Source organism: Aedes albopictus, chromosome 3, assembly GCF_035046485.1.
Source record: "Aedes albopictus strain Foshan chromosome 3, AalbF5, whole genome shotgun sequence".
In the NCBI taxonomy this organism is placed as follows: Eukaryota; Metazoa; Arthropoda; class Insecta; order Diptera; family Culicidae; genus Aedes; species Aedes albopictus.
In genome coordinates this window covers 319,335,889-319,349,511 of record NC_085138.1, presented here as the reverse complement: position 1 = coordinate 319,349,511, position 13,623 = coordinate 319,335,889, and the positions used below count along the sequence as shown (strand labels likewise).

The following is a 13,623-nucleotide window of genomic DNA, read 5'->3' as shown; positions in this document are numbered from 1 at the left end:
TCCTAAAGTTTGTACTAAATTGTGAAGGAATTCCTGAATTAGGTAATATTTGAACGATCTCTGCTAAAATTTTCTGAAAGACTTCCTAAAGAAATACTTCAAATAATTCAAGATGATGAATCTCTAGCGGAATTTTACTTTGAAACATTCTTCTCGAGTACTTTACTTTTAGTTGCAAGGGCAGCTTCTTCAAATCACAGAAAAAGTCGATATTGTTTGGTCAAAATATACTCTTTATACAGATAATATCCACGTTTACAATATTCGTTTTCCTCATTTTTTACATCACAATATTCTTGGTAGTCATAAAATATAAAAATATACACGATTCTCAAAATCTCCAGTCTATGTAAAAAGTGTAAAAATAAGCTTATTCTATCTAAAGGCAACGTGTTCCCCTCCCTACGATTTAAACACGACCATCTTCAGCTGCTCGTACGTTATCCACATGACAACGTTCCACGACACGATCCGGGCAAACGATGGCACAAAACCTTTGTAGAAAGCGGCCGCTCCCTCCTGGCGGCCCATCCTGATGGCACAGTCGAGTGCTCCCCGGTACTGACCCTTGGGCGAGTTCATGTATCGGGTCTTGACCACATCGACGGGGGAGGCGACCACAGTGGCGGCAAATCCGGCCACCACTGCCGAGCTGAAGTGTAACCGGATGTCATTCGGGACGTTGGCGTACCGCTGGAGACAGTCTTTGACCAAGTCGTAGCACACGATCTCCGACACGTTGACGATGGCGTTGCGCCCGATGTTGGGTATCGCTCCCTTCCACAGGCCTCGGACGCCCTCTTCGCGGTGTATCGTACGGTATGCTTGCAGTGTGGAAGTATACCGACGGTTGTTGCCCGAGCGGGACGCAGCCTGGAAGCGCACCTTGACCACATCGGTCGGATGGGCTAGCGCAACGGCTAGCCCACCGGTGGTCAAACCGGCGCAGATTCGAGTCATGATTTGAAGGCCCGCTTCGTTTTCTGTTTGGAGAAATAGGACGAAACATTAGTTAATCTGACAAATATGGAGAACTCTTCTAGGATAGATGATAGCTACCTTTGAAGATGGATCCGTAGAATTCCTTCACCGTGTCGTACAGGCCCAGTCTGATCGAGGAGAAGCACATCTGCCGTTGCAGTCCGGCCGACAGGCCACTGTACAGCGTGCGGAAGCCCTCCTGCCGGGTGATGGTTGTGATTGTGCCGACAAGGCCACGGTACTGCACATGCTGTGCACCGGGAATGGCCTGGATGGCCGATGGGTTTAGCTTGAATGCCTGGAACGCGCTGGCACCTCTGGGTGCGGCCGTCTGAGTTAGGGGGGCGGTGCGAGCTGGCTGTTCACCCTGGACCTGAAAGAGATAGGAAATAAAACATATTAGATTAGTGGACATACCGAGAATAGTTGATTGATCAAAATATATTATAGGTAAGGATTAAAGGAAACGTCCATAAATAACATTACGCATGTAAAGCAATCGGGTAATCAATCCAGGTGGAAACTATGGTCATTCTGCAAGCCCGAGCGTCTGTTCTCCAGCGGCTCACAACAGCGTCAGATCTCCACAACAGCGTCCGAGTGCCAGGGAAGGACTCTGAGCAAAGCACAATTGTGCATTATGGTCCTCCGGAAAGTAGGGGTAACGGAAAATCATCAATAGAATAATACGAACTGAGACCAACGGCAAAGACCCCAGCGAACAAAAAGGACTTGCGATTGGAAACTCGGTACGTGCAACTGCCGATCACAACCGATCACTCAACTTCATTGGGAGCACCCGCATACTCGACGATCTGCTGAAGCACCGCGGGTTCGGCATCGTAGCGCTGCAGGAGATTTCTCGAATAGGATTCATGGTGCGAACGTTCAGAGGTAATCATACCATCTACCAGAGCTGCGGCAACTCACGCGAGCTGGGAAAAGCTTTCACCGTGGTGGGCGATATGCGCGTGATCGGTTGGAGGCCGATCGACTGAAGAAAGTGCAGGTTGAGGATCAAGGGTCGATTCTTCAACTGCATCATTATCAACGCGCACAGCCCCCACTCCGGAAGCACTGATGATAACAACAAAAATACATTTTACGCGAATCTCGAAGATCATCATAGGAGACCTAAACGCTCAAGTAGGCCAGGAGGAGGAATTCAAACCGACGAATGGAAAGTTCAGCGCCCACCAGTTGACGAACGAAAACGGCCTAGAATCATCGATTTCGCCGCCTCCAAGGATATGGCCGGCTTCAGTATACACGCAGAATCTCGAGCCAACATTGCAAAAAGTGGGTGAGCTCGATGTGCCCCTCTGGGGGCAGCTGGAATACAGTAGAAGCAGCCATCAACAACGCATTCGAGAGCACGATCAGGTACGTGGAACGACGGAGTCGAAGGAACGAAAGCTTCGAGGAGGAGTGCAGAGCGATTTTGAAGGAGAACGCAGCGCGGGTAAAAATGTTTCTAACTGGAACCCGACAAAATGTGAGACAAGATAAGCAGAAACAGCAGACCCGCCTTTTTCTTGAGATGAAACGTCGCCTGAAAGAAGCGGAGTACGGGGAAATATAACTGCTGTGCAGTTCTTAAGAAACACCAAAATTCTAACAGAAACTCAACAAAGAGCTCAACGCATCCTACCCGCAATAGCTTCATGTCGCGAGTCAGAATACGTCGATCTGGTTGACGAACGGAAGTGAAGAGATCAAAAGGTGGAAGCAGCATTTTGATCAGCACCTTGAGGGCATGGAGAATGTAGGCGCGGAAGACCAAGTTGTAGAGAAGGAAAGTACTTCAGTTCACACGGCTGAGTAAGGATGTAATTTACCAACTCAAAACTAACGAAGTAACAAAACTGAACTCATCACGGTGGCCACCTGTCTGCACCGGTTGATAGTCAGGATCCAGAACACCTGGTACCATTTTGGGCAGACGTATATCCTGGTGTGTATCAGTGGAGAACACTCAACGGCTGCAGGTCTTCATCAATAGAAGCCCGCTGTATATAATTCGGGCATGGTGGCCTCACAATTGGATCTCCAACGTGGAGCTCCATCGTCGATGTCATCAAAAGCCAATAGCGACAAAAATTCGGGAGCGAAATTGGAGGTTGGTCGGCCACACTCTACGCAGGGGCGGGAACGAAATCTGCAAACAAGCGATAGATTGGAATCAAGCAGGACATCGCAGCAGAGGCGGAACCGGAGGCTTATGGCGGCGCAGCCTCAACAAGGAAATCAAGCAAGTCGACAGAAATTTGACTTGGCCACAGGTCAAGGCGATGGTTGACAAATACCCAGGATGGAGATCCTTCAATTCGGCCCTCTGCCCCACCATGGGTGCTCAGGACTAAAAGTAAGTAAGTAGTATTCTAGATTAAATTCCTGGAAAAATCCACGGAGGATTTTTCCAGGAAATTCCAGCAATCCAATTCTGAGAGAAATTCCAGCAGAAATTGGTCGAAAAATTCTGGATGAATTTCCAGAAAAAAAAATCTAGGTGAATCTGAGGGCATTTCGGAAGGAATCACGAGAGAAATTTCTAGATACCAAGCGATAATCCTGGATGAATCCCAAGAGAAAGCCTCAGGACCTCCCATAAAACCATCATTATAGAGGAATCTAGGAGAAATTCCCTGAGGAATTCCTGGATAAATTGTTTGAGTAACTTCTGGAGAAATAACTGAAGCATCCATAGAAGTTTTTCTTCAAAAAACCCTAGAGGGATCTCGGTTAAATTTCTGGGAGGAGTCAAATAAGAATTCTTGGAAGAAATCTAAGAGAAATTGGGAAATCTCCAGAGGAGTTCTTGTAGAAATTTCTGGGAAAAGTCCTGTAGGAATACCACCAGAATATCCGGAGGATTTCCAGCAGAAGCTTCTGAAGGAACCTCAAGATAAACTTCTGGGGGTAGCACAGGAAGTTTGCATGGAAAAAATCTTGGGGATAGATCTGAAGACATTCTTATGAAAATCCCATGGAGAATTCCTGGCGAAATTCCAGAAGAAATTCCTGGCAGAACACCAGCCAGGATCTTCTTGGAAGAATTTCAGAAGAAATTCTTATAGGAATCGCAGCAAGTCTGACAAAATCGGGTCACATATGAAATATGAAAACATCTGAGCTATCACCATTTTGAATGCTGCTTATAAAGTGCTATCCCAGATCATCTTCCTTCGTCTGTTACCTAAAACGAATGAATTCGTGGGATGTTATCAAGCCGACATTATCGACGGCCGGTCGACAATGGACCAGATCTTCACCGTACGACAAATCCTCCAGAAATACCGTGAATACCAGGTCGATCGCACAGAGCTATGGAAAATCATAGACGAAATCGGATGTCGTGTGAAGCTGATCGACCAGAATGGTCAACGAAACGAACGACAATGTGCAAAACTGCGTAAGTGTTTCGGGTGAACTATCCAGTTCATTCGGATCTCACCGAGGACCGCTACTCAACACTGGGGAAAAAACTTCATTCCTTCTATGTGTCCGGGACATGGATTTTTGCAATGGGGGTAAACAAATGTTTTCCATAAGGTGAAACGTCAACAAATCCCATTGCAACTTTTCATACAAACTTTAGAGGCACAAATCTGACGAACGAGGCCTCGAATCAAGCCGCACTTGTTTATCCTGGCTTTGCTCACTTGCAAAAAGAGGCAGCTTTTCCAAATCGAGCGCATTTGTTTACGAATTTTCAAGATTGGTGCTCTTGAAAACGTGAGTGGGGTTCCAACTCGGCCATTGTGGCAGCCATATTGGTATTCTCTGAAGTTTCTCCATAAGTGCGACTCATACTTTTGATGAGGCATCATACAGCAACGACTCATACAATTTAGAGCACATACTATTCATGCGCTAATTTGCCTGCGTAATCGGGTATTGGTTGCATATACTTTGGATGTGGTTTGGCACATGGATATTTGCCATTAAGTATGAGGCAATTTTCCTGAGTGAATGTTTTTTGTTATAGCTGTAACCACGGCCGTAACCAAGGGAATAAAACAGGTAGCTAGGAGCTAAGGTTTATTGCTTCTGACTTGATTGGTGGTTGGCTAACTAATGACAATTTCTTTCTATTCTAGAATCAAGGCCTACTACTAATATTAATATCAGGCGAGGCCTGCTACACTTTTTAACCCTCTACTTCCCATGGTTGCTCCAGAGCACCATCGATTTTCGACGAACTCGGGACAAACGGAATTACATGAATATGATGCAATAATTTTTAGAATATGGTTGTAACCTCATAAGGTTAACCCAACTACTAACTACTTGTTTCAATAGTGGAACTATTGATAAACAATCAAAAATCTATTGATTTACAACCAAAATTTTTTTTATTGATTTCGAAAAATTTAGCCAATTTGCAATAACTTTCGTTCAAGCACTTTTTTTGGAAACGCTTTTTTGGCATAGATATACTGCCCATGATCGCATATCAGTCGCATCTTTGCTGGGTTTCCTATTCATATGGGACAATTATGCGATCATAGGCAGTATAGTCGTTCAAAGTCGTGGGAAGGAAAGGGTTAACGTGAATTTGAATTTGATAAAACGAATAAACGAAATGAATGAACTTGGTAAAACAATCAAATCAGGATTAAGCGTAGAACGTTTCAGACTTTAGTGTGTCGTGAAACCTAATTTGTTAAAATTTCAACCTTCTTATCACAGCGTCTTACTCGAATTGAACTAACGGTGGTGTCGGCGACTCGCCGTCCAGTTAGATCGAGGAATCGACACTTGTGTGCTATTTATGGGGTTCAAAGTACAGCGGTCGCGGTCTACCGGTTCATAATAGTAAACAACACCTACTACCCCACTTCCTTCTACTACAACACACCTTATACTACTAGTATAAGTAGTAATACATTAGCGAGCCGGCAATCAACTCCGCGGTCGATCGTTGATCAGCGAGATCGGTCCGAGTAGATGTGGAAGCGAGCGAGACTCAATCGCATCGCGAGATAACTGTCGACGGAGGCCGTGCCTCCTTGTTGGCGTCGCGTGTGCATAACAGATGGAGAGGAGATGATTGATGTGTCAACTTGTCCGGTTTCCCCTTAGCTCTGCTGCGTGGGTTGGACCAACCAGCATAGAACAGCTGATCGAGGACCGGTCGGCCGTCGTGGCGTTGGACCCTTTATGCGCGAGTCGTTCTCCAATACTGCCCAGCATGCATCTCGATCTCGCGGTATTAGACTTTGGACTGTGACGCGTGCATCGCATCATCATTGGTTGGTCCAACGTCCACGCGAGACTAGGTAGTTGGTGTGTTGCTGCACGCGAATGATGCGCATCAGACAAAGTGGAAACGATCGAGTTCATGAACATGATGATGATACCTACTACTCTACCACAGTTTAGTTCAACTGACACGTTTGTTTTTCCACGGAATTCGATTCACAACAGTTTGAAACAGAAGAAGACGACGGCGTCGATGACGACGACGACAACGCCAAACGCGGTAATAAAGCGCGGTTTCAAATCACATTTTGGTGGTCACGCCAGGTGATCGATGCGCATGCATTAGCCCGTTCGCATTCGGTGGGTGCTATTTTATATGTATTTTTTTTTTATTCGGCGTGAAGGCTACAAAAATGCGTATCAACGCAAGGTTGGCTGCTCAATGTGTATCGAAAAGAATACACCGAATCCGATATGTTCTGATGATCAAGGGTCAAGGTGAATCAGAATCCACGATTCTAATGTGCTTTGTTTATGTACAAAAGTGTGCAAAATATCTTGGCAACTATGTTTTCCTGCTGCATTACTACTGAGCTGAACAGAACAGATCAGGAGGCTGTCCTTAAACCACATGGTCGATGGTTGGTTTATTAAACAAAATATCAATACTCTATACCTCAAAGAATATTGGATGAAATATTTTCAAACTGTTTTGAGGAAACACTAACACATAAACATTTAATATGCAATCTTGTTAGGGTAAATTTGTTCACTACAAAAAAAAAATGAAAAATCTGCTTATGTAGTTGACGATATTTATAAATTTATCATATTTTGCCCATATAATCTTCCAAACGTTTTCCACTAATAAAAGTGCATTAATTGAACGAAAAATGCATAGAACCTACTCTGCATATGTAGTTTAGTAGGTCCTGTATAAAAATATTATATTAAGAAATTTGTAAGGGGGGGGGCTTGGTGGTCTAGTGGCTACCGCTTCTGATTTATATGCAGAAGGTCCTGGGTTCAATCCCTGGCCCGTCCCTTTCATCCTACTTTGTATATTTCTATATACTTTCTCCCTAGTTTTTCAGATTTTTTGTATGGGAAAATTTAAAAATCGTCAAATATTGGGGGGCAGTACATATTAAGATTTAATGTTTCAAAAATTAGTTCAAAAATCTTATAAGTTTTACAAAAAGTTCTAAAATTTTCAGAAAACATATTCGATCTTGCTCAAAATTTTACCAATGATGGAGCTTTAATATATTGTTTATGATTGGTCAAAATTTCAGCGTTTTTTTATTAACGTATAAAAATGCTATGAAGATTTGAATGAAAAATTATTCTGATGAAAAAATAGCTGTACGGACTGTTTGATAAACTGTATATCTATCCTCATTCACGCTAGCTGAACCAGTTTCATGAGCCTATGATACCGACCTATGGACTTATTCCCCAGTGAACTAAGTTCACTCGGTCCGAGAAGTCCAACACTAAAGTGGGGCACGCTTCTCCACCACTTGGATCTACTGTCTATAGCAACATGAGCCATTGCCTCCCGGTGGAAGTTCACCGGTAGATATAGATTTGAGCAAGAAATTTAAGAAACATTGCACGGGATCTACCTAGATTTACCTAGAAATTTTTGCTGTGATTCCTCCAGGAATTTCTATGTTACTTCAGGAATTCTTTCGTGAATTTTCATAAGGATCCCTTCATATACAGGGGATGGCCAAAATGTTTGGGATAGGCAAGTTTTTTTCTCTCACGAAAATGTTCAACATACTGTAACTTTTCATAGAGTGCATCAAAAATTCTCAAATTTTGACTGTTTGTTCACCTATCATATGTGCATGATTGGTACAAATTTGAGCTCGATTGGTAAATCTTTCGCAAAGTTAGAATAGTTCCGGTAAAACACTATTTTTTAGACAACTAATTTTTGAACTGTCATATCTTGGAAACCAGTGAACCGAATTGAATGAAATTTTAAACGTTTATCAACAATATATTGATACTTGATACGACGCTATAAAATGTAATATTTTCTTACGATGAATAAAGTTATACCGGTTTGACATTTTCACCCATATAGAGGAAAATAAGTCAAATTTACAATATCATTCAAAATTTACTAAATGTGTTATTCTTTCAATCCAAATAAGCTCTAATACATCTTATCATAAATATCTTGAGAACAGAAGCAGAAAATCTTTGGATATCAACACTAAAATTTAATGACATTGATGTAAAAAATTTACATTTTTTCAAGAAAGATCCAAAAAGTTTCAATCCATGATAACTTTTTTCAACGTTCAAAAAATACATATGTTTTAATGGCATAAGAAGCACCCAGGTATTGTTGATAAACGTTCAAAAGTTCATTAAATTCGGTTCACTGATTTCCAAGATATGACAGTTCAAAAATAAGTTGTCTAAAAAATAGTGTTTATTCTAGCTTTGCGAAAGATTAACCAATCGAGCTTAAAATTGTACCAATAATGCACATATAGTAGCTTAACAAATAGTCAAAATTTGAGAATTTTTTATGCACTCTATGAAAAGTTACAGCGTTTTGACTTTTTTGTGAGAGAAAAAAAAGTTGCCTATCCCAAATATTTTGGCCATCCCCTGTATGTCCCTAAGATTTTTTTCAGGCGTTCCTCCTGTGATACATTCAAAAATATTTCTTGGGATTTCTTCAATACTTACTGCTGGGATTCCTCCAAAAACTTTTGTTGCTATTCCTACAGAGCGTTTCCAAGGAATGTATATAGGAATAGGAATGTATCCCGAAATTTCTGTAAGGATTTCTTCAAAAATTTCTGCTACGATTAATTTTCCTTGGGATTCCTTCAGAATGCCCTTTTCAGATTTCTTCAGAAATTTATGCTATAATAGCTCCAGAAATTCTACCAAGGATTTCTCCGGAGATCCCTTTAGGGATTTATAAAAACATTTATGGCCGTCTTCAGTTAGCTCTTCTGAAATTACTCAAACAATTTATCCAACAATTCGTCACGGGATTTCTCCAGGATACCTCTAAAGATTTTCCTATAGCGCTTCCTGGATTTCCTGGAGAATTCCCTTTTGGAATTGTTCCAACATTTCGTCGAGGTATTCCTCAAGGAATATCTCTTGGTGTCAGTGCTGCTAAGTATCACTTTAAGTTGCTGTTTTCCAGCCGATAATAAATGACTGCGGTTGCCGTCTTTAATTCCACGTTGTAAGAACTGACAGAGTCCGAGAGCTCCATTCGTGAGTGTTCCAATCCAATCAAGTATGAGAGTGAGCGCCCTTTACGCCCCCACGGGTAATCACCTACAGAAAACTGAATGAACTTTTTGATTCCCGTGACGACGACATACATAATACTGGACCATGTTCCGGAAAATTTGGAACCACTGAAATTTACGAAAGAGGAAGTTGTGCAGCTATGTGCTGATGTTGTGTAGAAAAATCTTTTTATACGGCAATGCAGTTCGAAAGGCGTTTCCGTATTCGTCGAAGTTATTTTCTGTGAATTGCAAAAAAGGTAGTGCGGAACGAATTCATCCTTCAAAAGCCTAATGCTACAGGCAAGCTGGGCTTACCTAGAGAAATCGGCTAAGAAACTGCTGGAGGAATCCCTGGAGGGACTCCTAGAGGAATCCCTGAGTGTACTGCCTATAACCGCATAATTGTAACATTTGCATATTTTGCTGTTATTGACTTAATATCGGGAATCATCATCAAATTACGAGTACTTTCGACTACCTGAATAAAATTTTCAAATTTGTTCTAGGATTTATGAAATAAACACCAAGTCGTTTTGTCTCATTGACCATCTTTAACCGATGTGACCGCATAACAGTCACACTGGGAAAATAGACTAGTTTTAATGCGTGTCATCAATCATACTTACGACCGATTTATTTTCTGACAATAGGTCCAGCATACAAGAAGTGCTGTAGAAGATCTTATTACTAAACAATTGATTACGAATTAATGAAAAATGTTTACAATTTCGGTTCATTCCCATACTATTAAAATTTGCAACTTTGGGTCCCATTTTCTCCAATGCCTACTTCTGTCGAATGTTACTGTTATGCGGTTATGGGCAGTGTACTTCAGGAGAAATCTTTACAGGAACCACTGGAGAAACCTCTGAAGGAACTCCTGTAAAAAAATCCCTGAAAATGCTCCTGGAGGACCTTCTGAAGGGACTGCTAGATGAATCCTTTGAGGAGATCTGGAGAAGTCCCTGGAAAATCTCCTGGTGGAATCACCGAAGGAATTCCAGGAGAAACTCTTAGGGAAGTCTGTCTAGAAATTCCAGAAAAAAATCCTTCAATGAACTCCAAGCGAACCCACGGAAATACCTTCTAGAATTCCAAAAAAATAAATTTCAGAAGGAAATCTTGCAAAAATCCTTCAAGATGTTCCTGAAAGAATCCTTGAAGAAGTTCTAGGAGGAGTCCCTCAAGGAGTTCCTGGTGATCCCTGAGGGAATTTGAGAACAAAAGAATTCCTGGATGAATCCTTGAAGGAGAAAGAAATCCTTCCCATAGGATTTCGAAAAGAAATTCTTAAAGGAATCACTGAATGACCTGCTGGAGGAATCTCTGAAAAAAATGTAACAGATAAAATGGAACCTTGTAAACGCCCCACGTTGGGCGCCAATGTAACAAATTTTATTTTCCGTATCAGGCCCCACGTCTGGGAACTTAGATACGAAAACAAAATGGAACATTAAAGACAATAAAGACAATTCACACCGTCTTCAGCCAAAGGCTGCACAGACTGAACACATTACTTATACTAGACAACGGACAACACAGAACACCCAGTGGCCCAGTGATGAATTTTTCGTTTGACGAAAAGTTTCCACCGACTGGAGCGGGAATCGAACCCACACTCCCTGGCTTACGATACGCCTAGACGACTGCCGCCGCTAACCGCACGGCCACGAAGCCCACAAATGTACACATGTACAAATGTACAAACACAAACATGCAACAGATAACATTAATTGTGCCCAGTTATCTAAATAGATAACGTAGTCCAATCGCAGGATGACGAGGTTTCATTTATTGGTTTGGGTCCATCAGTCATCTTGGAATTGTATTTTAGTTGGCAGTTTGTCTTTTAGTTCGCAGCATTTGCTGCTTTCATAGCTTGATTTTGGTCTAGGAATTTCTAATCCTAAGGGGGCATTCTGATTTGGGCAACAACACAAGACCGTCTACAATTTGATGTCCGTGTTAGGGGACGGCTTGCGTGTTTTGTACTGGATCGCTCCTTAAATGGTTGAAGCGCTACAAATGCACATTAAATTTCATGGACAGATGTACAAACCTTAGTATAACATACAAAATAAACTGACAAAATGTTCACAACAATTTACAAACGTAACAAAAATCCTGGAGATATTTCTGGAAGAACCCCATTAGAAGTTTCTGAAGGAATGCCTAGAGAAATCCCTTTAGAAATTGCAGGAAAAATCCCTTAGTTAACTTCAAGAAAATTCCTCAAAGAATTCCAGGAGAAATCTAAAGGGACTGAAGAAATTTCTGGAGGAATCGCTGAAAAAATATTTGAGGAATCCATGCAAAAAATTCTAAAGGAAGCCACCAAGAACTTCCTGAATAAATCTCTTACGGCATTCCTGAAAGTATTCAAGAAGAAATTCCAAGACAAATTAACTGAACTTTCTGAATGAATTATTGATGGAGCTCCTGGAGGAATCATTGAAGAAATTTTTGGAGGAATTTCTGAATAAACTACAAGAGAAACCCCTGACGAAACCCCTGATGAAGGAAGTAAAATTCTGGAAGAATCTCTGAAAAAAATCCTGGAAGAATTCGAGAAGAAAACCATGGAGGAATCTCTGAAGAAACTACCTACTAGAGTTGCGCAATATCAGTCTTGTCATGTGACTACTGATATTGCACCATCGTCACTATCACTCCAGACCAATCAATATCAAAACGACTTGATTTTGACCCGCACTCTAGATCACAATCATTGCAACTGATGTGATAATTTAGTGGTTTTCGCCGAAACTCAAACTTTTTTGTGATCAACATGCAAAACTTGTTATTTTGTACCACATATAAAAATATCATCTAGGTAAATCTTCATTTGGATTTTTAAACGAATTTAAAAGATGGCTTATTAGTGATTTCCACACACCATCACAGTCAGTCCAGTTCTGATGGAACAAGGAAAGTGACGGTGACTCAAGAGAGCGCATGCTGACTTGGATCGCAGTCGACCTATCAAAATCAGCGATTTGCATACCATTGACAGTGACAGAGTGCAACTATGCCTACTAGAGGAATCATTGAATTAACTTCAGTTAAACTTCGGACGGAACTTGTGGAGGATTCCCTAGCTGTACCAATGGGGACGTCACGCAAAGAAGAAGAACATTGTTTCTGTGCCACTATGATTTTTTTCAGATTTTTAGGACCTCATTCAATATCAATATCAAATTCAACGAGATTTTCTTATATCACCTTTTGACAACTGAAGTGAAGAATTAGCATTAAGTTAAAGTACATGTTAATAAAAATTAAAAAAAAAATGACAGCTGCGTCCACTACAAAATCCGACGAGACGCCATTCATCAAAACACTCCAATACCAATTTCAAACTGTTTTTAGACAGGTTCTCGAGCACCAAAATGCTTGAAAATTTTGATTTCGGCCCAGTTTTGCGTGTGGATTCAGAAAATTGAATTACAGTTATACATACATCGATATAACGTAACTGCATTTTTATTTTCATTACGTTATATCGAAGCAAAAAAAACTCCCGAATTGTAATTTTAAGGTTGAATAATTCGTCATTGATATCATCGTCATCATTGAAATTTTGAAAGCAGTTTTCTCGTTCAAAACACAAATGTTCGTTATGAAAATGTATTGACTGTATTCCAGATGAAGAATGCAATGCAGTGAATACATTTTCATTAAATATTATTGTTTTGAAAGAGAAAACTGCTTTCGAAATTTCAATGATGCAATGCATATTTTGAAAAGAAAATTATCCTGAAGATCATGTTATTCACCCAACAGTGATTTTCAGCCTTTCTTATATATTTTTTTTCATCATTGAATTTTATATATTTTCAAGTCTTTAAGATCATACATAAATCGAATTAATAGCATGTCTCTTTATTATCAACTTTTTAAACCAATGAAATAGAAAGTATAAATCAAGATTCCTCTTCTTTTTATGCATCTGGAACGTCAAACTTTATCTGTTGGTGTGATTATAAATAATTTATGTGCGCAGGGGTTTAAATCAAGGCAAAAAATTTTCATTCGATGATGCCTCCAGCAATTCCTCTTGGGACTCATCTAGAATTAATTCGGGAATTCATTCAGGTGTTCCTTATGGAGTTCTTCAGTTTTTTAAGCTGTTCCTGCAGATAATTCTCTCCAGGAT

At 40.8% G+C, this 13,623-nt stretch overlaps 1 protein-coding gene across 1 annotated transcript in view; it reads right to left on the bottom strand.

Moving 5' to 3' along the window:
- Window positions 1-212: 212 nt before the first annotated feature.
- Window positions 213-13,623, bottom strand: part of LOC109426896 (dicarboxylate carrier SLC25A8) — a 32,710-nt gene continuing 19,299 nt past the window's right edge. Inside the window, exons 3-4 of the mRNA XM_062842606.1 lie at window positions 1,060-1,354; window positions 213-983 (exon numbers count right to left, since the gene is read on the bottom strand). Of these exons, the coding sequence (XP_062698590.1) occupies window positions 403-983; window positions 1,060-1,354 (876 nt within the window). The 3' untranslated portion in view covers window positions 213-402. The remainder of the gene's footprint in view (window positions 984-1,059; window positions 1,355-13,623) is intronic.